At 40.1% G+C, this 26288-nt stretch overlaps 1 protein-coding gene across 2 annotated transcripts in view; it reads right to left on the bottom strand.

Annotated features, from left to right (window-relative positions):
• The window catches only part of LOC101169108 (synaptotagmin-7-like), a 97792-nt gene extending 73818 nt beyond the window's left edge, over window positions 1–23974 (bottom strand). Inside the window, exon 1 of one of the 2 annotated variants that reach the window (XM_023955760.1) lies at window positions 23428–23974. In XM_023955760.1, coding sequence (XP_023811528.1) covers window positions 23428–23461 — 34 coding nt within the window. In that variant the 5' untranslated portion in view covers window positions 23462–23974. The remainder of the gene's footprint in view (window positions 1–23427) is intronic. The other variant, XM_023955758.1, reaches the window with a different exon arrangement.
• Between the last annotated feature and the right edge of the window lie 2314 nt (window positions 23975–26288).

Below are 26288 nucleotides of genomic sequence, written 5' to 3'. Positions count from 1 at the left end.
AAAAAATAAACTTTATATACATTTTTATAAAAAACAGAATCCCAAGAAATAAAATAATAAAATACCAAGCCACTGAAACTCAGGAGACAATCGCATCATCAGGTTTGAAAAGTATAAATACCACTTAGTAGTTTGTCACAGTTATAACGGACAGTCACAAGCGAAACCGTCCAACCTTAGTATGGACTAGACCACACAATTGCATTATCGATTGATACGATAGCTGATCGATACGAAGTCTGAACCGGCCTTACAGGAGCATCCTCAGCTGACCTGATGTCCTCCTTCAGTGCTCGTGTTTCTCCCAACATCTTTGTCTTTCTGCTACATTCCCTGCAGTCAAATCCTCACATGATCAACTTGGTTTAGTGTGTGATGAGTGACCGCTCTCCCCCCCCAGTAACCACAGCCTCCTCTCAACTGGTGTCAAGAGGTACTGATAAGAGGATGACAAACAAGTGTATGACAGCTTAGTGAGAAAGAGCGAAAGGTTACTTTAAAAGAAATAATAGCCCTGGTGTCTGTATGTGCAACAGGCAGCTGTAATTTAGGGCTAAATGGGTGAGCGGGGGGAGTGCCATTCAGCACTGTATATGTTCAGACTGTACTTGTCAAACTGAGAGTAGATCACCTTTCCGGCCGCCACTTTACCTGCAGCAGACCTTTCTCTTCAACGTGCTACACATAAAATTCTATTATAGTCGTGTCTTCCTGAGCACTTTGGTCTTGGAAGAGGCCCCAGGGACGACACTGTATTGGCTCTGTGTCAAGAGAAGATTTAAATACATCCTCTGCTTTCAGACTCCAGCTGGAGTGACACCACAGAAAATAACCCTCATTAGCATCAACCAAAGTCAAAAGAAGGACAAATTAAAGTAATGGAATACATCCAATCACATACATCTAAATGCATTTCCTTCTGCTGGTTCAAGCCCCCTCCACAGAAAAGTGTGTTACATAATCATTGGCGGAAGCAAACAGCCAACATTTTTCCCAGAGTGAAGGTTTTGAAGAAAGCTTTACGGACCTTCAGCTCTGCTTGACGGCTCATTGATGGGGCCTGGCTGTGGAACCGTTAACTGTTTACGGGTGGGCTGCAGACAGGGACTTATTGACAGCATCATGCAGCCATTCGCTTGAGGGTGCGACACTCCAGAGCTCCTGGGAAATATAGTTTTCCCCTTTCACCGGTCCTTGTGGCCTACACTACTGCAAGGATAAGCCTGTAATTTTCCTTCTACATTAACTTAATTATACAGCACCTGAGGACGTTTTAACCCAGCTCCACAATGTAATATCCTGTCTTTTTCTTTCTCACTAGCACCTTATCAGTTACTGTTATGGTAATACAAGCCTGACACTCACACAGGGAGGCTGTTGCGGCAATCAATATCATTACTGTAATATGGTTAGTGAGTGGCCATGATACCTGCAGGAACTGTACCATGCTTGTCAGTGTTTTTCACGTTAACTGCCGCAGAAGAGTTTCCCATCTGCCTGCCAATGCAACAGAGAATTAATGGCAGACTTGGCAGCTGTTAAACACAGTGATACACACACAGGCTCTGAGAGCTACTTGACATTATCACCATAACATCATGACAAGGATGTCATTTGGTTAACTATTGCTGGCATTGCTGAAGGGGAAATCATAAAGGGAGTGTAAATTCAGGCTTGAGAGGGATTAAGAGCCAGAAAGAGAATTGGTTTTAAAGGCTCAAAATCACACATGACCACATGCCACTTTGATCAGAATATTAATGATTAATGTGGTGTTTCTGCCTCAGACATTTAATTGAATGTTAAAGGAGTGGTGTTTGATTCTCTCACTTTCTCAATGTTCTTAAGACCCTCTTGAGGGTCTGCAATTGTGGCCTGGCAACATGCACAATTAGATGTCTCACAGAACCTCACTGGCACTAAAACTATTATTTATTGGAAAAAGGAATAAAAACAAAGGTTATACATTAACTTCATCGATGCTTGCCTAATTAACTCCCTTGAATGAGCCATAGTTCTCATCAAGGATAATGGGCCAGATGAAATGGGCAAAGAACAAGTGATGCTGTTGAGGTAGCCTCTCCAACCTCTATCTCTACGAGGCGCGTTAGATTTTTAAAAGGACAAACCGAGCAGCTGTTTGATTTATATGCAGCCTGACCTTTAAGCCAATTTAGAGGCTCTTGAGAACAGATTTGCAAACAGTCTGAAAAACAGAGATTGTTCTCAAATCACATTTGATTGTATTGAACTTCAGTCTTCCTATATAAACCATTCTTGCTCAGAAATTTGGTTACCTTAAATCTTTATAACTTAGCACTTTCGATAAGACTAGTTTTAGCCCAGTGAACAAAGTCAATAACAAATATTTTATGTAGTTTTACCCTAAATTTAAATGTTCCTTTCCAGACTTGAGTTTTACTGTCTGACTTTTCTCTGAAACCCCATTAAATACATGTGCAGACTCTTAACCCATTTTCCATTACAGAGTTTGGCTGTATTTGACCGTAGAGGCTTTGAGTTTACTCATCTTTCTTGGTTTCCTGCTGATATTATACCCTTGGCATAAATGGAGCAGCTCATCATCATTTGGCTGGGGGAAGCTGAGATAGGATACAAAAGTTCTGTCTTCTGCTTTTGTGAGTTCTTCCACAAAAAGGTGCATGACACCTTCGAGGTAAACAAAGTATGTTTAGCGCAGTGAGAAAGTCGTTTAAGGCTACGAGGTGGCCAATTAAAATATTAACAAAAAAAAGCAATACATTTTGGCTGACAAAAACTAGCCTGTAGTGTCTAGCAGTCGGGGTCTGTAAATAATCAAATACCTCTATTTAAAAATGATTGCTGCGAATAGAACTGTAGATTATAGTGTAGACAAAAAACATGTTAGCACAAGATTATTATAGTATAAAATATGAAAAAATATTCATACTGTAATAATATCAGCATAAAAAAAATTCAAAATGTTGGACAGACGGCTGCTTCAGTGGGATAAATGAGATTATCAGTCTAAAAGAACTGGATTTTTGTAGATCTAGTGAAGGATTTTGCAACTCTACCTGAATATCTGATTGCAAGTTTCTGCTGTATTTTTCCAGAGCATACCGGTGCCCTGAAGAAGCAGAGCTGAAGAGGAAATGATGGTGAGACATGGCCTGGTTATGCGTAGAGCAAGGTGGGTAGGCAGGGTGATTCACTTGAAGTTTCTGGAATATTTCCCTGTAGATTTACCAATATGCAGAATAAGAAAGAGAGAAAAGCAAAAGACTGGGCATGGCGTGCTTACAGGTGCATCTGCAATGAAACCTCATCTCCTGTCGCCTCTGACACTACTTCTTTTGTGTTTCTGGATAATCCAGCGTTTAACAGGGAGGGGTTCACCATAAGTGTGACTTTGTAGTTCCATGTGTGGTCTCCTCTCTCTGCCACTAGGCTGAGTGATTGTGCAAAACATTTGCTCAACTTCAAAGACCAAAATAGGATGAGAACAAGTAAAAAAATAAATAAAATAAAAAAAACTGAACACAGAGTACTGCCAGCTTGCCCTACCTCCAGGCTGCAGGCTGCAGAGGGAAAGGGGGGCAGAAACCATGCGATAGGTTGGCTATAGCTGTGCAGTCTGGCTGGATAGGATGTTCAGGGCGCATGAGCATGCAGGTCTACAGATGCTTAGGGCTTTCAATTAGCCTGCTTCCACTGCAAAGCCAAAAAAGAAAAGCGGGCAGTTTACTCATCGCACATGTCACTAATTTCCTCACTAAAACAGCTGTGAATCACTGATGATTGCCAACTAGGTTTAAAAACAAGTAGTGTTTCATGTAATATATTTATTAAACACATTTTAGATTAAATCTTCTGCATTCACGGCATCGTCTAATATCACCTTGTGAATCCACCTGCCAGCAGTCGACACCTCCATCAGTGAGAAGCTGCAGCTGAGCAGAGGAACATCTCTCTGCTCCATCACAGATCTACTGTAAAGATAACGAATGCTGTTTAGTACCGCCCCTCCTGTACTGATTTCGAAACACTGTCCATGCTGTTTCCTCCTCACAAATAACTTGTCAAGTCGGTAGGGTGAAGCTGCAGTCTGAGCCTCTTTGTGCAGACAGGCAGGGTTTTGCTTTCACACAACACTGCATACTGAAGTCTCATGCACCACTGACAGCTCCCTTAAAGCTGTTTGAGCAATTTGATTGCAGCAGATCCTCAAAGTTGTTTGGGTGCATGAACACCTGCATGATGAGCTGCTCACTGATTTCAACAAATGTGTGCAGGTACAAGCCTTTTTTCACACCACTTGCTCTGTATAAATTCCCATTACAGTTCAGCACCACAGGATGAGATCCTAGCACCTTATGGAGGCGCCATGTCTGATGTTAAATCTGAACCTTGAATCATCACAGCTTTACTTTTGGATTGCATTGCAGCCACACCAGTTTCTTGCTTGAAATCCTGCATCAAAACAGGAATGGAGAAGAAAACTAAACATTCAGAGTCATCAGATATAAAAACCTCTCCAATTAAAGCACAACAGCAGACAACAAGTGAAGCAACAAATACTAAATGTCTATCAAAAAGGAATCCTTTAGACCAGTGAAACCACAGGTCACAGTGGGTGCATGCATTGAATTTTGCTTTCCTCTCCAGTGCACACAATAATGACCTCAGGTCAAAACTACAAACATGGTCAAATCCCAAGGATGAGCACTTCCAACAGTCACTGGTTTCTCTGACAATCAGAGAATGAAACAATCATATAAAGTGGTACTGAATCTTTTTTAACATTTAAAATATTTTTTATAGATAGTTGTTTTACTTGCTATTGTTTAGTATTAAATCTTATTATGCAATAGTGCATAAACCTAAATGAATTTGATTTAAAGGAAAGGATAGTTTTGTGCTTGAGAAAGATACAATAAAGATAAACTGTGTCCACTGTGCTTTGCACCTGCCCCTCTTTCAACCACTCATTTTTATCTTTCTTCCTCTGCTCCAGCTGATCCCCAGCGACTGTGCTTGTGATCTCGTGGTAGATGGTAAACTGAGAGGAGGTTTCTCATGGTCCATGTCTTGCCTGTCAAATGTATTTGGGCTGCAAACTGTGATTAATATACAGTGGGAAAAAAGAGTACAGCACGCCGTGTCCAGAGGAAGAAAAGGGAAATGAAGCAGCTGAAAGGACACAATGTATTTCCACTGAACTCCCTAGGCAGATCCCAGCACACACCACACACTACAAATACTCTTCTTATAGCTGCAATCACTTGACCTCCACCTACTGATTTAGTTCCTAGAAATTGCTTTTTTAGTCAGTGTTCAGCCAGTTACCAGTCAAGCTTGAAGAGGTGTTTCCTTAATGCCCAGCACTTAATTTTATATTGCAAGTGTGATGAATCGCCATCTTTGTGGTGGAAAACAAAGTTTAAACCACAACAACCCAAAAAAGATCAAGTTTATTACACAAATAGCAGTAAACGTGTAAAAAGTGCAGATAAAATCAATAAAATATACTAAGCTTCTCCTCAAAGAAAAATATTATTTGTATGAAATCAAAAGTTTCTGCAGCCTTTATCTTTAAATTTAATAAGTAACATTTCATTAAATTGTATCTAATTTTTCCCAATCACAGATTAGGGTTTATAAAGTAACTGCAGAAGCTTCATGTAAAAAAATGAATCATAAAACAAATTCTTTAATGGATTACATGGTTAAAAATCCTCCAACATTTTAATGGTTTATGCACGTGCTATCCAGCCATTTTAACAGGCTCTATTTGTATCTTCCAGCTCATATCCTGAAAGCAGTCCAAAGTGATATTGACCGGCAGTTCATGAAATGCAGTTAAAACCCAGTTAAATATTTCATATAAATAGCCTATTACATAATATGAATATTTTAGAGGAGATAAATCCTGCTTCTGTCTTGGACTTGATGTTAGACCTGTGAGTGTGTGTTAAAGCAGTATTATAACAATCACCCACTAGAAATCATCAACTTCTAAATAAACGGTAAACAACTTTGAGGACTAAATGTAAATACCAAAGATGAGTCAAATGCACCGCGATTTGTTTTCATATTAGGTGCCAAAGATCCATGTATAGCTTTGGCATAACCTTGGGCGATTCATGTTTTATACATGACTCTGCCTTGGTATGTCTCATGTCAATAAACCCTGCCTGAGCAATCCTTAATTGGATTTGTCAGGAGCTGTAACAAGGAGGAACACTGTCAGAAAAAGCTGGGAGCCACATGCCTGTCAACCCTCAGCCACGTCTGATGCGCAGTCATTGTATGTTTCCCTCACAGTCAAAGCCTGCTCACTGGAGGATCTCGCATCACACTCATCATCAAATATTAACAGGAATTTTTAAGTGCTGCTGCTTCTGAAATGGTCTTTATAATAAACACTTTGCCTTTCCTGCAAGTGCCTTTGCTGAACCTTTTCTACGATCTCATTAAATCATAGAAAACATGTTTGGCCCCTTCTCCTCAGAAAACCAGATGTGGTGCACTAAAACCTTGTGTTTATGATCTCTGGGGAAACTGAAGAAATTTAAAAATAATCCACGTTATTTAGGTTTTTTTTATTTTAAAAACATTATTTTACTCTGTATAACTTGCAAAATGCACCATGTACTTTTTCACTTGTGGTCATATCAGATCAAAGTTTCCTTTTTCCTTATTTGGTCCTCACCTCTACTCGGCTTTTTTTTTCCATCTAAAATGAGTTAAGAAAATGTATTTTAGAAACAGTAACCCATATTACCCACCAAAAGATGGTCATATACACATATTTCCTCTCTAACAGCTCCTTTATCAAGTGAAACTCCCCATCGTCTTATTAAGTGGATGCCGAGTGTCTCTCACAACAACTTGCTGTTCTAATCACAGAGAAAATCACATCAAAATCAAACTACTTCAGCTCAATCAGCCTCATCTTTTTGTGCAGATACTCACAAACAGCACCACCATGGAACCTCTGGCAGGAAGCGCGTTCCAGTCCGAGCACTGAGCGTTCCCAGGACAATTATCATATTGTGGTTTTAGGCCTCTTGTTTTGATTACATAATCGGCCACGCTTATTGGGTGCCGAAGAGTTGGACTGAATCACAGCGCTGTATGGGATCTCTGTTTGATCTGCCTGTTTGTTTTTCCGGGCTGTGCAGCAGGATTCAGCCTGTACCCAAATATCCTGAGTGCACAGAAACTACACCAAGAGACTGCAAAGTCAAGATTTCTTTGTTTGCTTGTGTAAATGCATGTCTGAGGGCAATGGAGAGTGTGCCAAGTCTGTAGGCAAATAGACTCCAAGTGTAAGTGGCCAAATATTGAAATATTGCTCAATGTCACGACTATTGGAGTGTATAATTCTTTGCCTTTTATGACTCATTAGGAGTATCAGTGGCCCGTCCCAAGCCTGAAGACCATAATTACTGAGGAAAGTCTCAAGGTGGTCAGCATTAATCAATGAATTTTGAGTGAATTAAGTAGGATCTTTGGCTGCGCAAAAGTTCATTTCACAAAGACAAAGAATGGGCTTTTTGTACGCTCCTATTTGTTTGTACCAGTGCCATGAAAGGCACATTTCAGCTTTGTTGCCCAGACCAATCGGAAATGTGCTGCTTGGACGAGTCAGCCCAATCTGGTGTGCCTCAGCCTCACTGAGTCCAGGGCTCAGCTCTCTGAGCTCACTCTCATGCATGCACAATTGCTTGCATCCAATTCATTGTGCTCTTCCAGCTGCACAAAGCCAAAGCAAACACAGAACGATAAGCTTGTGACCACAAAAAAGTTAGATGGCTGGTAGGAGCAGTAATAGGGGCAACAAAATCAGGTAATCCAGTGTATTTTTGTGCTTTTGAACTAAGTGTTATGACGATCTGCACAAATGCCAGGACATTTAGATCTGCACAAACACATACACAGGGTTTTCTCTTTCACATTTAAATATGTAAGACCATACTTAACGTTAAAAATTTAGGATGTAGATTTAAAAAAATCTGCTTCTAGAATTTACTGTGATAATCCAAGAAAGACAGGAATCATCAGCAGTTCTGTTGACAGGGATTTTGACGGCTAAAGGATCTCCAACAGGGAATCAGAAAAACCCAATTAGAGGAAGCAAGTAGCTGAAACAACAAAGGTTTTTTGTTGCACATGAGCACATAGCTATCTAGAATGAAGGTGGTGGGCTGGGAAAGTTCTGAATTTTAGGACAGATTTTCTTTATTTGTCCTGATGGCTTAATCTTATGACCTCCAGTGTGAGTTAGCTTGCTTTGATTCTCATCAAACTATTCCCCAATGACTTTTGCTTTACAAAGAAAAAGTGCTTTGATGACCAGTAATAGTGTACTACAGTTTTTGCAAAGGCAAGAAAAAGATTTTTATTTAAAGACTAATAGAAGTATTTAACAAATGTGCCTATTTGCTGATCTTTTAGATCAGGGGTGTCAAACTCATTTTCACCGAGGGCCACATAAGCATAGCGGCTGTCCTCAAAGGGCCAGATATAAGTTATACATGTAACTAAATGTTGTGAAAAATAAATGTAACTACTCCTTAATGTTAAATAACTCATTATTTATTTATTAAAACTTTTTAAAGTGACAATTACAGTTGCATAGAAAACATTTGTTTGCTTGCTACTCTAGCATAAATCCTTTGAAATTTGATTCTGTCAGGTTAGGTTATATGGACAGTGTTTAAGTCTAATGTATAGTTGTCCAATCCGATATTTCAAGCCTTATTCCCCCTAGATATGAATAAATACACACCAATTTTTATTTTTTATTCTAAGAAATTAAAAACGTTTATGCTCTCGCGGGCCACATAAAATGACATGGCTCGCCACAATTGGCCCCCGGGGGCCTTGAGTTTGACACATGTTTTAGACAGAATGATTGCCATCTTCACTTATATGAGTACAAGACTTCTTTGATGCCTTTAAGTTTGTTTGTTTTAATTAAATAGTTGGCTCCTATTGTGTTTTGCAGAGGAAAAATCTAGTTTTTTTTAGATGACTGTGGGTTTCATAGTTGTTTATTTCAATTTTTTCATTTAATGCAAAAAAAAAATTACAAGAGTGTAATGATTTTTTTCCCCCACACTGCTTAACCCTTGTGCTATCCTATGGGCTCAAGATGACCATGACAAAGGTGGATAAAGGTGGAGAGAATTTCATGTAATCCATGGAAACCAGTGACGATCACAAATCATTGTCTTCATGACCCAACTCCCAATGTCAAAGTGCCTAGGATGGCACAAGGGTTAAGAGGGTACACCTTAAAAATTCAATGCAGGGTTATTGTGGATGCAGTCCATTTTCCTTTTAAAAACTGACGAATTGTGCCATCTTTGTAAATTCTAAATGGATTAATAATCTCTCCATGAGGAGGAGTCCAAAGAAAGTATGGAGAGCCGTGAGGAGCGAGGAGCTGAGTGTGGAGGTGCTGTGACCCCCGGGTCAGAGATGTTAGGAGCAAGGGGCTTGTTTGCTGTAAAGGCATTATCAACACAATTCTAAATTAGAGTGAGAATACAAAAAACCCCAAGCAGCATAATGCTGTAGCCTCAAGCATTGTTGTCATTCACCACTAGCCTTTACAATGGCATTTGGGGCATAGTAGGAGATTTCATTAGGAAAAATAGGGAAAAAACAAACATGCTGTACAAAAACTCTTTTTTTCCCCACTGACTATTGATCAGTCAAACAGGGAGTCTTGAGGGACTTGCAAAATCAATAGGACTGATGGCAATGAAATGCTATCCCTTGATACATTAAGGCAGACATGAAACCATGAGAACAAATTCCTCTGATCTTTTTCCAAGAGTATATTTAGTAAAAAAAATTACATTTTTGCATTGAAGTGAGTTGAATGAGGGCTTACTGAGGTTTGATGATGAAAGCTTTGCCTGGTATCATCATATGCTTCTGGGAAACAACACACACAGACAATGACTCCCCTCCTGTTCGTGACCCATCCCACTTCTCCAGAACAGTTCTCACCCTCCTCATCTGCACAATGTGTGTACTTCCTAACCCGTTGTGATGCAGCAACAAGCTGCTAATGGAAAACAGTAAGCTGCAGAGTGCTAGCCACAGTCAGAAGCAACCCTATTGGCTCAAGTGGAGTCCAGGAAAACTGATCATTCCATCATTTTGGTGCCAATTATGAAACAGTTAGGGGACCAAATCCATGGAGAGTGGATACTTGTACAGCAAAAAACGGCAAACAAAGATGCATCTCGCCACGCTGATGACTTCTGAGGAATTTAAAAATTCGACATCCAGGAAGGAGGAATTGCTCAGGCAGCCAAGCTGATAAGTTGACGCTCACAGAGCCCAATCTGTCAGTCTGATTACCTTGCCAAGAACAAGGTGCTTAAAATAAATTTATTCACAGATTTGTTTTTCTTCTAAATACCAAGATACTGTGTGACTACATATTAAACAAGGAAATGAACACCCCAACAACTAGTACTCACTTCACTGAGGCAGCAGCAGGTCACATTCTTATCCAGACACTTATTTCCTGATTTTGATTGAAAAACAGAGTCATTTAAACCGCAAACAAACAAACCAGTGATTTTTGGAGGTACGTGTGAACTTTGCTTAAGAGGAAGGCAGCTATTTAAATGCAATAAACAGAATTCCAGAGCCAGAGGTTTTTCACCTCTACAGCAAACTCAAAATAAAACTACCAAACTCAACAAAGCAACAGCTCCAAAGCTTCCACATCATAATTTGCGTAAGCTGTAAAACACAATAATGATAATTATAGTAAAGGCAACTACTCGCTGTTTTTAGGTGCTTTTCAGCAGGAGTATTTCCTGGACTGGAAGAGTTGAGAGGCAAATATCAGCACAAATCATTTATAACAAGACCCATAATGGGCTGATTACAGCGTGTTAGTGCTACACTTTGTGCAGTTGCTAACAGTGCAAATGACACTGACGAGATTTAGCACAAAGACATTTCTTTTTCCATTATTTTTAAGCTAAGTTTGCAATCAACTAGCTTAGTGTGTGGTGGTTGCCAATCAAATTACATGCATGAAATATCTTGGGTCCATTGACTGCACAGGAGAAAGAGCTGAGTGATAGTGGGTACCCAAAAAGTCCCATAGACATCTATTACTTTTGTTTGTCAAAATAGCTATTCTTGCTCTGCCACCTTTTTTCAGAAGTTCTTGGTAATCTTTTTTTTTCATTTCATTTTTTCCTTAAAGTTATAAACTGACCAATCAGATACCTCAATAAAAGTATCTGGTCTCATATCAAATGTTGGAAAGTTTAATTGACAGATTCTCACGACTAGCTGTCGAGTGGTAGGTTTGTGGACTTCAAACAAACTCACTTATGATTTGCGAGGGTGGTTGCCATTGAAATGATAACTCAGACTGAATGGGACCGATTACGGCATACTGACGATTTCTGGTTCCAACGTGTTAACGACAATATCGCAAAAAATGCAGACTGAATTGACTTCATTTCGTTGGAGCCGAAAGTAAACCATTTTCTATGAGCAACGGCACATTGATCAATTTTAAAAGCATTCTCAATGGTCTTCAAATTACGTTGTTTTTTTTGTTTTTTTTAAAAATGGGGTTATTTTCTAGGACAAAGTTTCAACAAAGCTGCAGGAGTTAATCAGAAGTTCACCTGAGTTGTGGGTGGGACCATTGTCACGGAGTAAGACTGCTCTCACTTCCCATCATACCTTTGTTAACACGCTCTTCTAGCAGCCCATGACGCCCCCAACCTAAAATTATCAGTTTAACAAAAATGGCAAGCAATATTGAAGCTTTCCATCCATACAATTTGGAGCCAGATTCCAGCTCAGACAAGGAAAACGAAGACGTACATGAATCTATTTGTCTGCAAGTGGGTGCATCAGATTGGAGCGGAACATGTGACCTGCCGTTGTAGTATGTCACACCTACAAGCTTTCATCTGCTCATGATTACCATCATTTTGAATAAAGAAATACTCAGATATGGATTTTAATCTTAATTTTCTTTATAAATGCCCTCCGCCATGAGAAAAATGCCTCTAAAACATGCTAAAAACATCAAAAACACAACTTTGATTGGAGTGGGTCTTTAACCCTTGTGCTATCTTAGATGACCCCACCCTTACATTGACGTGTTCTCCCTACCATGATAAAGGTGGAAAGATTTCTTGTAATCCATGGACACCAGTGAAGATCACAAATCATTGAAGAAAAAAGGTTCAGCGGACTGTCTAGTGGGTCTAGATGACCCAACTCTCAATGTTAAAGTGCCTAGGATAGCACAAGGGTTACAAGGTAACTTTTGAGATGAGCGTTTCTGGTTTAAAGCTAATTATCAAACCTTTTTCGCGCTTCTCTGGTTACCTACCGACTACCAAACACAGCAATAAAAAGATTATAGATCATTTATCTCCAACCAAGCGCGAAGACAGGATCATTTTGTAAAATTTTCACTGGGGCTTTTACGCTGAAAAGGACTGTGTGATCACTGGGAGTTTAATTTAGGGATTAGTAGTGATTTCCATGAAGTATTTTTGGATGATGGACTGGAAAGAAAAATAAATGCCCTAAGAATGAATGAGTACATTAAGGAGGAGACTCTGAAACAATGGTGAGTAGCCTCAGTGTTCAAGTGTAGCCTGAACTCTTGACCTCCTGTGAAATATTGTGACCGTGTGTTGTCACGACTTCACAAGGCGGACCTCACCATCGCAGATTTTTCACATCAGCTCATTAAAAACTATAGCAACTGCTCGCACACATAATCTCTCCAGCGTCTAACATGTAAACACGGCTAATATGTTTGGAGGCACAACAGCGATCACATTTCCGGGAGACTCTTTGCATGGTGGCAGTTTAATTAAATAGATAATGGTTTCAGCAAACCACACCCCCGCGTTGAAAACATTTTGATTGTACATCGACAAACAAAAACCAACACAGTCTGACATGTAATGAAGAGTCGGTTCTTTGGATGCGAACAAAGGTCTTTGTATCTTTTGCCTTTGGAACTAAAAAAAAGGGTGGCAGGACGTTTCAGCTGAACTGCAGCGTTTCATCTTTAAAACACACATATTTAGAATGCACTGCTGACAGGGGAACTTGCCTCAGTGCAGTGGACATCACTGAGTGGTGGGAGGAGGGAAGAAACGGCACACGTGCACTGGATCCACTCGCTTGGCACACACAGGTCCAGTGACCAAAATAGCACAAGTGCATCAGCACTGCCTCTAAGTATAAAGTTTAAAAAATTAAACTGCTGCTAAGACTGCGAACTCTTCAGAAGCAGTTTTAAGAAGCCCTTTCATCCTTTGCCTCCTCTGAATTTCATCAGCTTCCAGTCTTTGCTATGCAGGCCTTTGCTTCCGTTAGTCCGTTCGTTTTGTGTCCGCACAGACATATACACTCAGGGTTTCGTCTCCTCTGCATGACCTTGACTTGCTAGCACTCCAGGGCTCGTACTCTGCCTGTGCTCTGCTTCTGCTTCACTTTCTCTCTCCATCTTTTACCACTCGCTTCCACTCTATTGTCTGCCCTTCTAGCTGCTGCCTCCTATCAGTCCTCCCCCGGCCAGCTGATGTTAACCGCCGCGGTCCATTCTCTGTTTCTCCCCTAGAAAGGAGCAGAAGATGGCCAGGAAAGGAAAAGCGAAAGAGCTCCCCGCTCCAGGCAATTAGACAGCTGAGCAAGTGAAACATAAAAATAACTAAAGCACTGTAGAAGCTGAATCAATAAATGCAGCACATGGATCGTAGCCTCCTGTGCCAAATATGATATCGTAGCTTCCACCAACTGCTTCACCGAAACATCAGTTTCCTCATATTGGCACAAAACTTTTCCTTCCTTTCAAATACAAATGGCATTTTTTAAGCTTCCCCGTGCTCCTTTTAAAGCATGATCCAACTTTGTCATCTCAAGCGGCTTCCTGTCTCACCGGAAAAGGACGAGGAGCTCTCTCAGTAGAAGAGCAGGTCTAAATCCGCGTCTCATCGCAGGTGTTTCCACAAAAGCATTTAATTGCCAACCGCTGAAGTTTGCTTCTCTGACTCTGCAGATTCTTGAGCTTTTTTGGCTCCGCTCACATCTGTGCCATAAATGGGAGCTGTTAAACATTTAACTATCCATTCACAGCTGAATAAACCTAAGCTGAAAGAACAGTGGCCTATTCAATATCAAACAGGCCGATTAAGCTCGCTTCATAAATACTCCCTTCCAATGCCAGTTTATACCTTTCATATCCAAAGGTTTGTGCGGAAATTATTCCCCAATGATCTGAGCAGGCAGAATATGCTGGTTTAATCCAGGCTTTGCAACAAAACGAGCTGACAGGACAACAGGGTGGCATGCAGTTGAATCGTCATGCTTTAAACAATATTTGGTGAGGAAATGCGCAGCATAATGAAATGCTGCAATATCTCCATTAATCCCTCTTTAAAGTTTGATCAAAGACACAGAGGCTTGTTGGGGAAAGCTGCTGAGCCAGATACCTTTTCTCTTGCCTGCAGCTCTTTTTTTCAATTCATCCTACACTAAGAGGCATGGACATTACAAGGCTGCCACAGCAATCGCCCCAAATAATTTCCCATCCTACATTAGCAAAACAGCCATGAAGTACAGGGACATTATCAATTTCTAAAGGGTAATAATAACGGAGAGGTAGGGAACCTGGCGGTCCTCTACCGACGTTGCATGTTCTGCTAAAGGAACCACACACATTTGGATGAGGCCATTTGGGTACATTCCCTTTGCACCTAAATGTCACCGGTTGCATAATTCTAATTTGCAGATGCCACCAAAGAAGATGAGGCTTTTTTTAATTCAGATGTTAATACAACACAATTATATTGCAATAAGTGCTTCATATGCAGCATTCACAAGTGACAATGTTGTCTCTGATGAAAGTAATGAAATCACCAACATTTTTACATGTGTGTTTTGATTTTAAGATTTTAAGTGAAATCATTCCCGTTCATTGCATTTCTCATCTACAATGGAGCCATCTTTTAGCTGCATAAGATTTTAATTTGCAGATTCGTGACCAAATATTACAACAATGAAATAATAAATACATTCCAACAGATGAGCTATTTCGTCCAGATTGTGTATGCCAGACCTCCAGACTTAAAGATTGTGGTCAGAGGTTTGGACTCCAGCCCAAAATCTATAGACAAACTTTATACAAAATCAATAATGAATCTGACAGCTTCACTGTATTCAAAAAGAAGAAGAGAACAGAGCGTGAGACAACATCACATGCATTCAAGGCCATTTGTCCCTGATGCACAAACCCTGTCTCCAGGCAAAGCGCCACCATAATGTGCATTTAAAAAGGGTAAAAAAATAAATAAAGTGAAGCTCTAATTTTGTGGATTGTTTTCTGATGAATTGGGCTAAACTTTGCTGCAATGCTGTTCTCCCCGAGGAGGCCATGAAGCTGTTGGGGTGATCAGCCTTCTTCTTGTCAGTTTTACAGATCAGGCCAAATCTCTGAATAATGCATGACGCGATTCCCCCTGTGAACATCTCTCCCAAAACTAACCTCTACTTGAACCCTTTTCCCACGACGTGATGTCTGTATAAAGACATCAGTTCCACAATCAGTTCATCAAACAGCCATCATTGTGTGAAGCAATGAAACTTCTCCTTGTTTCGGTTATTAAATAAACTAATAAAATTTTTTAAAAAAAGCTGTCCTGCATCCCCGCTGGAGAGATCTCCTTCAAGAAGACGGAATAGAAGTGGTTCTTCGGAATTTGGGTCAGTCTTCTGGTTTGCATCCCGGGTTGTGATGGGGTTGTCATCAATTTCACACTTGCTGGTGAAAACAGAAAAATACTCACCATAAAACTTCATTCCTCCAGACAGTCAAAAATATTGTTCAAAATGTCTAATAAATGTGAAGTATTTTAGGCCTTGATGGGCATTTGTTGGTTCCTAACAGCAGACTATCTGAAGAAGACTGAATAGTTACTGAAAGCTTTCTAAAAAACAATGACAATTTAGCCCTCAAAAAGAAAAGACAATAACAGGGTGTGAAGTTAATCCAAGTACCTACTCCATTCTACTTGCTTTAATCATTATTTTTAAATCTGAGTTTAAAATTAGTTGAAAGTGTCATGTCAATTTTTTTTTTTTTGGCTAAAGTGTAGGTTCCTGTGGGAATCATCAGACCCACAAATGATCAACCTGTTTGCCCTTGCCCCCTTTGATCCTCTAACACCATAATCAATACATTCCTGGCAAACCTTCCTCCCTCCCCCTGCCACTCCACCTTGAGAGGCCATGTGAATGTAAAGGCCCCAGCAGTGCGGAAAGGGAAACACCTTTATATGCGATTCAAGTGAAGACGTCGATTAAATATGGAGTTTGACTTGAAAGAAGGCATCGACGTGATGGGAGATATCGATCCATGACGTTACAGCAACACGGAGGTCCACAGAGACAGACTTTGAGCTAATAAGGCAACAGAAACTCCAGTAGCACAGAGATTGGTCAGGATGGGTGGATACACACAAAAGATTTCCGTGTTGCAAATATGCGCTTTTTCAAACTGCATGTTTTCGTCTGCTCCTGATTCACAGTGGTTTTGATTAAAGAAAAACTTAGAAAGGCAATTTTTAACTGATCAGAAAAATGGCACAAGAACGCGCTGAAAACACCAAGAACATGATTTTCATTTTGGAGTGGGTTTTTAATGTTTGAACTCCTGCCTTCATATAGATGTTTCCATAAAAGTTAAAGGATTAGAGGACGTTTTCAACCATGCTAAACACTGCTCACTGTCAAAATAGATGACATGCATGTCTCAATGAAACTATTTCAGGTCTACAAACTCTCCTGGCAGGTTCAATGCACTAATCTCTGCAATAACAAGTACAATAAACTGTCTAGTTTTAAATATGAAGTGTTGGCTTTTACAATTCATTTCCCATTGATGCTAACCTTTCTCTTATTTTTGTTTTCATTTCCTCTCTTTCTTTTAGAAATACACTGAAAGCAGTTGCACTTTCAGTTTTAGTGAACAATGCTGCATTGCTACAATGACAATTGAGTTTGTGAACTTGTTTTTCTTCCTTTCCTTGCATAGAGCCTTCAGTCAGCCTTGGTTGAGGCTTCATAGATAAACTAAATTAATTCAATCAATAAAAGTGCTTTTCATAAACATTCCAATACCAAAGCTGTTTTATCTTGATTGCAAAACCTGTTTTGTTCATGTATCACATCCCTTAGTTGAACATATTTTAGATCTATTTCTGTCTATTAAGTAAGAACAGCAACGTCTCACTTTTGTTTTGCTGTGTTGGAGGAAAGGCCATAAAGACAGTGCTTGGAATCAAGACTGGATTTGAGGTGAAGCTTTAAGAAGTCTACAGGCCTACTGACATTCCCAAGTTTCAAAGATCGGAATGTTTGCTGGGTTTTATATTCCTAAGGCCTAAAATCCCCAAATGTCCTGCAGTGCCAAGGTCCTATATTCCAAAGGTCACTGCTCTATTCCCACATAATCCCACTCAAAAACATGTTCTGAAATATCATTTGTTTTATCAGAGGTGAAATCAAAGTTCAGGTGAGTAACTCCCTGGTTCTCATAACCATCAGCTCTTTCTAAATCTGGAACAGCCTGCTTTTAGCCGCTGTAGATTAAAAAAAAGATGAAGAAGAGAGATTTCTGTCCTTTTTAGACACTAAAGTTCCTTTCTGGGCATTGGAATCCAATTTATATATACTTCAGTGATGCAGCATCTTGCCATGCACGAGCCAAAGGAGGGAATTCAATTACACGTTTCCAGCTGCATGTGGGCACAGTGCTGTTGTTAGCTCTTGCCTTGATCTCACGATGTTAAGATATTCAGTGGTGTTACTGATGACGGGATTTCATCCAGAGGTATTGTGAATTTAGTGCAGCTGAAAGTAGAAGCTTTCTTGCTTGTCAACAAGCAAAAAACGAGAAGCTTAGTAACAGGAATAAATCAAATTTGTGGATTTTCTGGAAAACAAATATTAGAAAGGAATTTTATATGTAGATGAGCACAGATAATGACCAAATTAGCTCAATGTCTTCTGCCTATCTAAAACCAAGACCTCAATTCATTTTATTCAAACTAAAAAAATGAAAGAGTACATGGAGGGACAAAAAATATAAACCCAACCAAAAGTTAACCAGAAACCAATTAACTAAAAAATGCTTTTATTTTTATGAATGACAGGAGACAAAATGCTTACGGAAACTAAGCTGAGTCCCGACTGATGTTAAAAGAGTTTGTTCTAACTTTTTACACTGGTGGACAAAATTGTTGGTACCCCTCAGTTAAAGAAAGAAAGTCCACAATGCTCACTGAAATGACTTGAAACGTTCAAAAGTAACAATACATTAAAATTTATTGAAAATTAAATAATCAAAATCAGCCATTACTTTTCAGTTGTTGATTAACAGAATTATTTAAAAAAACAAACTTATTAAATAGGGCTGGACAAAAATGATGGTACCTCCATAAAAGACTGAGAACTAATTGCCCAGGGGGTCATGATGAACTCAGGTATGACCTTTCAATCAGTCAGTTTGACTATTTAAAGGGACACAGATAGTCACGTTGCTGTTTGGTGAAAAGGTGTGTACCACACTGAACATGGACAACAGAAAGTGAAGGAGAGAATTGTCCCAGGACATTAGAAACATAATAATAGACAGACATCGTAAAGGTAAAGGCTATAAAACCATCTCTAAGCAGCTTGAAGATCCTGTGATGACAGTGGCACATTTTATTCAGAAGTTTAAGACCCACGGGACAGTAGCCAACCTCACTGGACGTGGCCGGAAGAGGAAAATTGATGACAAATTGAGGAGACGGATAGTTGGAACTGTATCCAAAGAGCCCAGAACAACCTCCAAAGACGTTAAAGGTAAACTCCTAGATCAAGGTAAATCAGTGTCAGATTTCACCATTCGTCATTGTTTGAGCCAGAGTGGACTTCATGGGAGACGACCAAGGAGGACACCACTGTTGAATGGAAATCATAAAAAAGTCAGACTGGAATTTGCAAAAATGCATGTTGACAAGCCACAAAGCTTCTGGGAAAAGGTCCTTTAGACAGATGAGACAAAACTGGAGCTTTTTGGTAAGGCACATCAGCTCTATGTTCAGAGACTCAAAAATGAAGCATACAATGAAAAAGAACACTGTCCCTACTGTGAAACATGGAAGAGGCTCAGTTCTGTTTTGGGGCTGCTTTGCTGCATCTGTCACAGGGTGTCTTGAAGTTGTGCAAGGTAAAATGAAATCTCAAGATTATCAAGGCATTCTGGGTAGAAAAGCGCTGCCTAGTGTCAGAAAGCTTGGTCTCAGTCGCAGGTCATGGGTCTTCCAACAGGACAACGATCCAAAACACCCAGCCAAAAACACCCAAGAATGGCTCAGAGAAAAGCGTTGGACTATTCTGAAGTGGCCTTCTATGAGCTCAGATCTGAATCCCATTGAACATCTGTGGAAGGAGCTGAAACATCCCATTTGGAGAAGACACCTGTCAAACCTGAGACAACTGGAGCAGTTTGTTCACAAGGAGTGGGCCAAAATACCTGAGGACGGGTCCAGAAGGCTCATTGACAAATACAGAAACCGTTTCATTGCAGTGATTGCCTCAAAAGGTTGTGCAACAAAATATTAAGTTATGGGTACCATCGTTTTTGTCCAGCCCTGTTTCATTAGTTTGTTTTTTTAAATAATTCTGTTAATCAACAACTGAAAAGTAATGGCTGATTATGATTATTTAATTTTCAATAAATTTTAATTTATTGTTACTTTTGAATGTTTCAAGTCATTTCAGTGAGCATTGTGGACTTTCTTTCTTTAACTGAGGGGTACCAATAATTTTGTCCACCACTGTATAACCCTTGGGGTATGTTTCCTCATTTTTGGGACCATACTAAGCCAGACTTTTCAGAACATGTCTTCTAATTATCACTTCAGCTCTCCACAAGGCGCACCCCCCCACACACCTAAAAAAATGCCTAATTAAATTAGATGGTGTTCTTAAGCCCATTGAAAAACATACAAAAGCTTGGTCTCTCTGTAATTTTATCAGAGTTGCTAGCATCAGCAGTGAAAATGTATGTAACAGTAGCAAGTGTGTAGTTAAGCTATTGTTTTTGGATGAACAAGAAAAAGAAAGATATGCAGTTGCACCTGGAGGGATAGAGAACAAATAATTGCACATTTTGCTTGTACTGGACAAGAATAAGTGGGTGTGTCCAGCTGTTATCCAGAGTAATTAATGTTAAATCTCCAAATGACATAGAATGTTTTAGGTAATCATCAAAGTTGTGGAGGAGGGTCCACGGAGGGCAACTTTATGTTTCAGATAGAATTATTTTTTTTCCTGAAAATAAGGTTGCAGAGAATATTTGAAATATTTGGTTGTATTCGGGGGAAACGCATGAAGCTGATTTATTTGAGAAAAGGCTGGAATTGAACAAAGGAAACCCATTAGAAACAATGCCAGAAGCAGTAGGGCAAACTGCCAATAGAAAGAGCCTGCAGACAGGATCATATTTGCTGCTTTGTGACCTTTGCTGTCAAGAAATATGGATAAAAAAGGAATTTTATGAGTTTTATAACAGTTACTAGTCTTTTTTGTTAAATAAACATGGCAAAAAAGTAAGGATTTGTGTTCAGTGGATTTTTCTGTCTATTGTCCTTTGGAATGGTTCAACATGGGTTTTGCTAATGATGAATTTGATAAAATTTTTGCAAATGCCAAAGAACTTCTTCTAGTATTGATTCTTAATCAGTGTTTGGTGGATTGGATGATTGACATATGTAGAAAAAAGATATATTGGTGAATGTGAAGATTTCGGATTGACACTGGTTGGTTTCCAGTGAGAGAGAGGCCAGTCAACACCGTTACACTTCCTCCATCGAAATATGTCAATTTATGGGTCAAGCTTTCAGAAAAACAAATCTCTGAGTCTTCTTCACACTTCATGTTCAGGTTCCAGCATAAAAAGGGCTGCTGGTGATTGGCCGTCATAGCAGAATTAGGGCAGATTGGTCTACTGGATTTTGATATCTACAGATGACAAAGTTAAGTGTCTTAGCTCTGATAGTGAAACAGTCTTCTCGGCGTGTCCTCTGTTTGGGATCCCTACCTGGCAACCTATGTCCAACATTCCCCAATGAAATTGTAAATGGTGTGTACTTTTATATCGCATGACCACCAACTTAGAAGGCCCAAAGTGCTTTACACCATGCACATACTCATTCACTAATGGCGGCTCCACTGCGGAACACTGGCGCCAACTAGTAACCACCAGGAGCAATGTGTGGTTCAGTGTCTTACACTTCAACACATGGGTGGGCAGGGTTTGAACCAAATCTGCAATCTCCTGATCAGAGAAGAACCGCTCTACCGGACCACTCCCACCTATAGAGAGATCGCCCTGCAGTTTGGAGATGGTAAACACTCAACATTATTGCAATCAAATGTGGCATGCCAATTCTTGAAGCAAACATCTACTCACTCACTGCAGCAGGGCACATGATCACAGAAGCCAGACTATATGAAATTAGGATTCAATGGCAACAACAAGACTGTTTTGGCACAGAAATTTTTATTATATAACTCAGCCCTAATCCATGTTCCTTACACATGTGACATCATTTAAAAGGGTAATAAAGGCTTTACAACAGCAAAGAATACATCTTATCATCTAAAATCAGTCAATTGGTTTTCAAAAGTACCATACCAGTATTTTTTTATCTCTTATTACTTAGTTTCCACCTAAAGTCCCACTCCGGTCAAATTTTTATCAATTTTAAAAGCATTTCCAATTATCTTTTAAACAATTATGCAGTTTTTAGACATAAATGTTTTTAAAAACTGTTGTTTGACATAATTTCTGCAGAGCGGCAGTAGTTCGGTGGAAATTTTTCTCTGAGTTGTAGGCAGAAGTGTTGGCGCGGAGTAAGCCCGCCCCTACTTCCCATCATTTCTTCGTTTACACTTTTTCCCTCTATTACAGCCCCTCACAACCCCAACCTAACACTATCAGTGCAACAAAAATGCCGAGCAATATCAGAGCTATCCAGTCGTACAGTTATGTGCCAGATACGTACGTGGATCTAGTCGTGTACAAGTAGATGAATCAGAATGGAGCAGAGCAGGAAACTTTAGGCTTACTGGCTTCAACGTCAAATATGAGTTGTCATCTGCTCCTGATTCCCAATGATTTGAATAAGAAAGAAATTTGAAGATTCCTTTTTTATATACACGCCCTTTATCACGTGAAAAATACCTCAAGAACATGTTAAAACACAATTTGCATCTGAGTGGGTCTTTAACCGGATGCTATTCTTCAGAAATGTGAAATATACAGTAAGAATTTTGACATCTTAAATGACAAATCCATACTCCAGTTTACACAAAAAAGCCTGCTTGGCTATAAAAGAAGGGAAATAAAAAGCATCATCTGAAATGAAAGCTCTTTTTATATTTGAAGTGCATCTTTAGTTTTTTATTCTTTACAGAGTTTTTTTTTTTTTTTTGGTTGAATGTGTCAGAGTGGTGGTGGTGTTTGGGGATGCATTTATCTATTTTTCTGTGTGAATCAGCCGCTTTGACGGCGGTGCTTTCATACCGCCACCATTGTCTCATCCCTATCTGCTGCTGGCCGCACACATCCCTGGTACAGTACAGTGTTTGAGATCACATTATCTCACATCACAGGGAAATGAACAAAAAGCGGCTCCTCCCACTCTGCCTTTTGCTCCTGAACGCCTCCCTCGCCCCCCTCCGCACCGGTCCTCGGTAGCAGCAGGTGTTATTCTCATCTAACCTGAAGATTTCGCTGGTAATGAGCATGACTTCTGAGCGCCGGGAGACTTGTCTGTGCTTCATGGCAACAGCAGGGGACCTGGGTCGAGTGTGTTTTGGAGCGGCAGGAGGAGAGATGGAATCACGCCTCGGGTGCACGTGGGAGAGATTACTCAAATATTCCTCTTTTGTATCCCTCCCTCCCTCCCTCGTGCTCCTCCCCGCCGCCGCTCGGTCACCTCGACACCTGCCAGGCGCGCGGGAGCCCCCGCGCGAGGCAGAGCAGTTGACACGAAAGGCTTCCGCCGCGGTGACCTTGTGTTAGGATGCCCTTAAAGTGCTGCAAACACAACTCCGGGGACGCCGCACACCTGCGGACCCTCATTACAACAGGTAACCACGGAGCGGACGCGCGTGCCTATAACCTGCACTGATATTACATAACAACAGCCCACACTTTTCACCAGCGTCCCATGTCCACTACATCTAAAAATAATAATAATAAAATAAGATGTTTCCAGCATCCTCTCATTGAGTCACCTCCAAAAGAGGAACACCTTGACTGTGTCGGGATGCTCTCCGCTGAGAGTGGCTCGCGCTCACCTTTGCTGCCGCCCTCTTCCCTGTTCAGATACATGGCTGTGCTGCTTCAAACGCGACGTCTCAGTGATGCTGGTGGTACTCCTCTGGCGTACGTCGTGAACTCCGCTGATGTGGTTAATAGTAGTGGCTGTTTACTGTTTTTGTTGCTCCTCAGCAGCCTCTCCTCTCCTCCTAGTGGATAGGTAGGCTAACCAGTTCCTCACTGTACTCCCTCCCTTCTCTTCTCTCACCCAACCTCCTTCTCTTCCTCTCTCTGTAGCTCAGAGGACAAAATGGGAGAGTGACTTGTGCAGCTGTGTGAAGTCTCTCCACTTTGATCATGCTCAACTTTGCCTTTTTTTTTCCTTCTCATTCTTATGATGGCTGTCATTTTATTTTCTAAAAGCTTGAGGTCTTTTTTCCCCTTTTCCTGCAGATGAGATTCTTATATTTAAAGACATTTTCACAATGGGCTTTGTTGCACATTAGAATGATTTTGGTTCACTTAATTTTTTGTATTTACTGCACATTGTAGTTTTGGTCGTAAAATGGAAAAATAACATAAAAACCTTAAAGACCCATGCCAATTAAAGTGGTGTTTTGGATGTTTTTAACATATTCTTAAAGCATTTTTCCCATAATGGAGGACATACAAAAGAATGTAGTTTAAAAAAGCCTGTATGATACGTAAAATCCACAGTCAGAGGGCCACAAGCTGCCTGCTCCTCTCTATTCCGATGCATCCACTTGTAGACCAATAGATGTACGTCTTTGTTTTGCTTTTGGAGCTGGCTGCTGACTCAAACGGCTGGATGACTCCAATATTGGTTGCAATTTTTGTTGCACCCATAAGATTGGGGGTGTGATGGGCTGTAAGATAACAGGAGAAACTATAAATATAGGGGATGACGGGAAGTTGGGGCAGGCGTACTCCGAGCCAACTCAGAAGCAAATTTCTAAAGAACTGCTGGCGCTCTGCAGAAACTATGTCTTAAATAAGAAAAAAAAAAACGTTATATGGGCTAAAAATGGCATAATCATAATTAAAAGTCCACTGGGAACACTTTTGCAACAGATCAAAAGATGATCGGAGTGGGACTTTCAAATAATTAGCGTGCATACAAGTGAGAATGTGGACATATGTGCCACCTGCCTCTTTTCTCCACCCCTGAGAAGAACCGGTTCAGGTTTGCACCACTGATCGTCTCTCTTCAGACTTGGTAGTCCCCTGAAGTCTGTTTCTGTCTAGTTCCTGAGCTGCAGCAGGATGGACTGTCTCTATAGCACCCATTTAAGAAGGGGTGTGGTTCCTGTTGTGTGTTTTGAGTGTGTGCAAGTGTGTTCAGTAGGAGTATAACTATTCATTTTAACAATGATTTGATCCATATGATAATTTGACGTTGCCAAACTGATTCCAAGTCGATTTTTGGTTCATTTTGAACAATCCGATTCGATCACTGACAGGACATCTTTAGCCAAAAATTCAACCAGTGTGACTCAGAAATACCTGGCTACTGAACAGTCCAGTTGACATCTTCCAGATTCCTTGGATTTCTTGCAAGATAATCAAGTGTAAATAAATATGTGTACAAATAAACAAGAATTAATGGTAAATCCAGTCACATTTTAGTGTCATGAATTTCACTTCACCGTTGTTTTTCCACATCAAACTAATCCAATAGGGAGTATTATTAGAACATTCTACCACACTGGTTACATGTCTTTGTAAAATTTAAAGTGTTCCCACACATTGGACTGGAATGGTGGCTTGATCAGTTTTTGGTGCCATCATATGTGTCTTGTCCGCTGTGATGACGCTTGGATGTTTTTACGTTATAGTGAAAATGTCTAAATCCAAATGGTATTTTCCAAAACCAATATAATCGATTTACTTCATTTTTAAAAAAATGGTACAAGTCAATTCTATGAACAACCTTCCTCGGACAGAAGGAAGTTTGTTGAGTCAGATAACCTTTAAACATACACATCGGCCAATTATAACTTCTAAACACATTGAATTAAACACTGGGAAATGCTGCACTTCTTCTTAAACCATTCAGACATTGATACCAATAAGGATTCATGCAAATTCTTGTATTTTTAGCAAATAAAAATCCATCATTTTAATCTACACAAGGATTCTCGGGCGGTATTTGAGTCATTTTATTTGCAAATTCCAACATTTTCTAAAAGTTTCATTGTTTTAAAAATTGAAATTAGTGATGCGTAAGTGATGCATAAGGCATGTGCAAATTTATCGACCTTCAAAACCCTCAGACCTACTACAGCTGTGCACTGATGATGCTGTTCTGTGAAGTTTGCTGACCACATCAGCGAGCAGAGGGCAGACACTAAGAGCTCTTAAGGAGTAATTGGCTCCGCCCTGTGTCACGTTTTGATGCAAGGTTAGGTGGCTGCTATGCAAATACAACCAATTTTAGTAGCAGAAACTAAATGCAGATTCCTTTATTCTTCCACTCTGTATTCAGACTGTCCTACATCAGACGCACACACCCAGCTGAGGAGGTGCAGAAAGACTGATTTGTCCCTGACCTTGACACAGTACTCACAAAGGGACAAAAAAAGACAGGAGGCAATTTAAAACAATTTCTTCCATTATTTTTCCTCATGTTCTCTGAGAAATTTTCCAATTTTGTGCTGGAACTTCTTCCCGCAAGACCTTGGTAGAAACGGACACGGAGCATTAGAGTACAAATGCAATAAGCCATGGCAGTTATAAATCTATTCCGTAAAGCCTCAATTTATATGTGTTTGCAGGCCGGTCATCGTGGGGGTAAATGTAGTGTCATCAATCCTTAAAATCTACTCTAGGTGGAGAGCTCAACAGTGTCTCCAAGACGATTTCATTGTTGTAAATTGGA

This window comes from Oryzias latipes, chromosome 6 (assembly GCF_002234675.1).
Source record: "Oryzias latipes chromosome 6, ASM223467v1".
NCBI classification, from domain to species: Eukaryota; Metazoa; Chordata; class Actinopteri; order Beloniformes; family Adrianichthyidae; genus Oryzias; species Oryzias latipes.
This window is presented reverse-complemented; position numbering and strand designations above follow the sequence as displayed.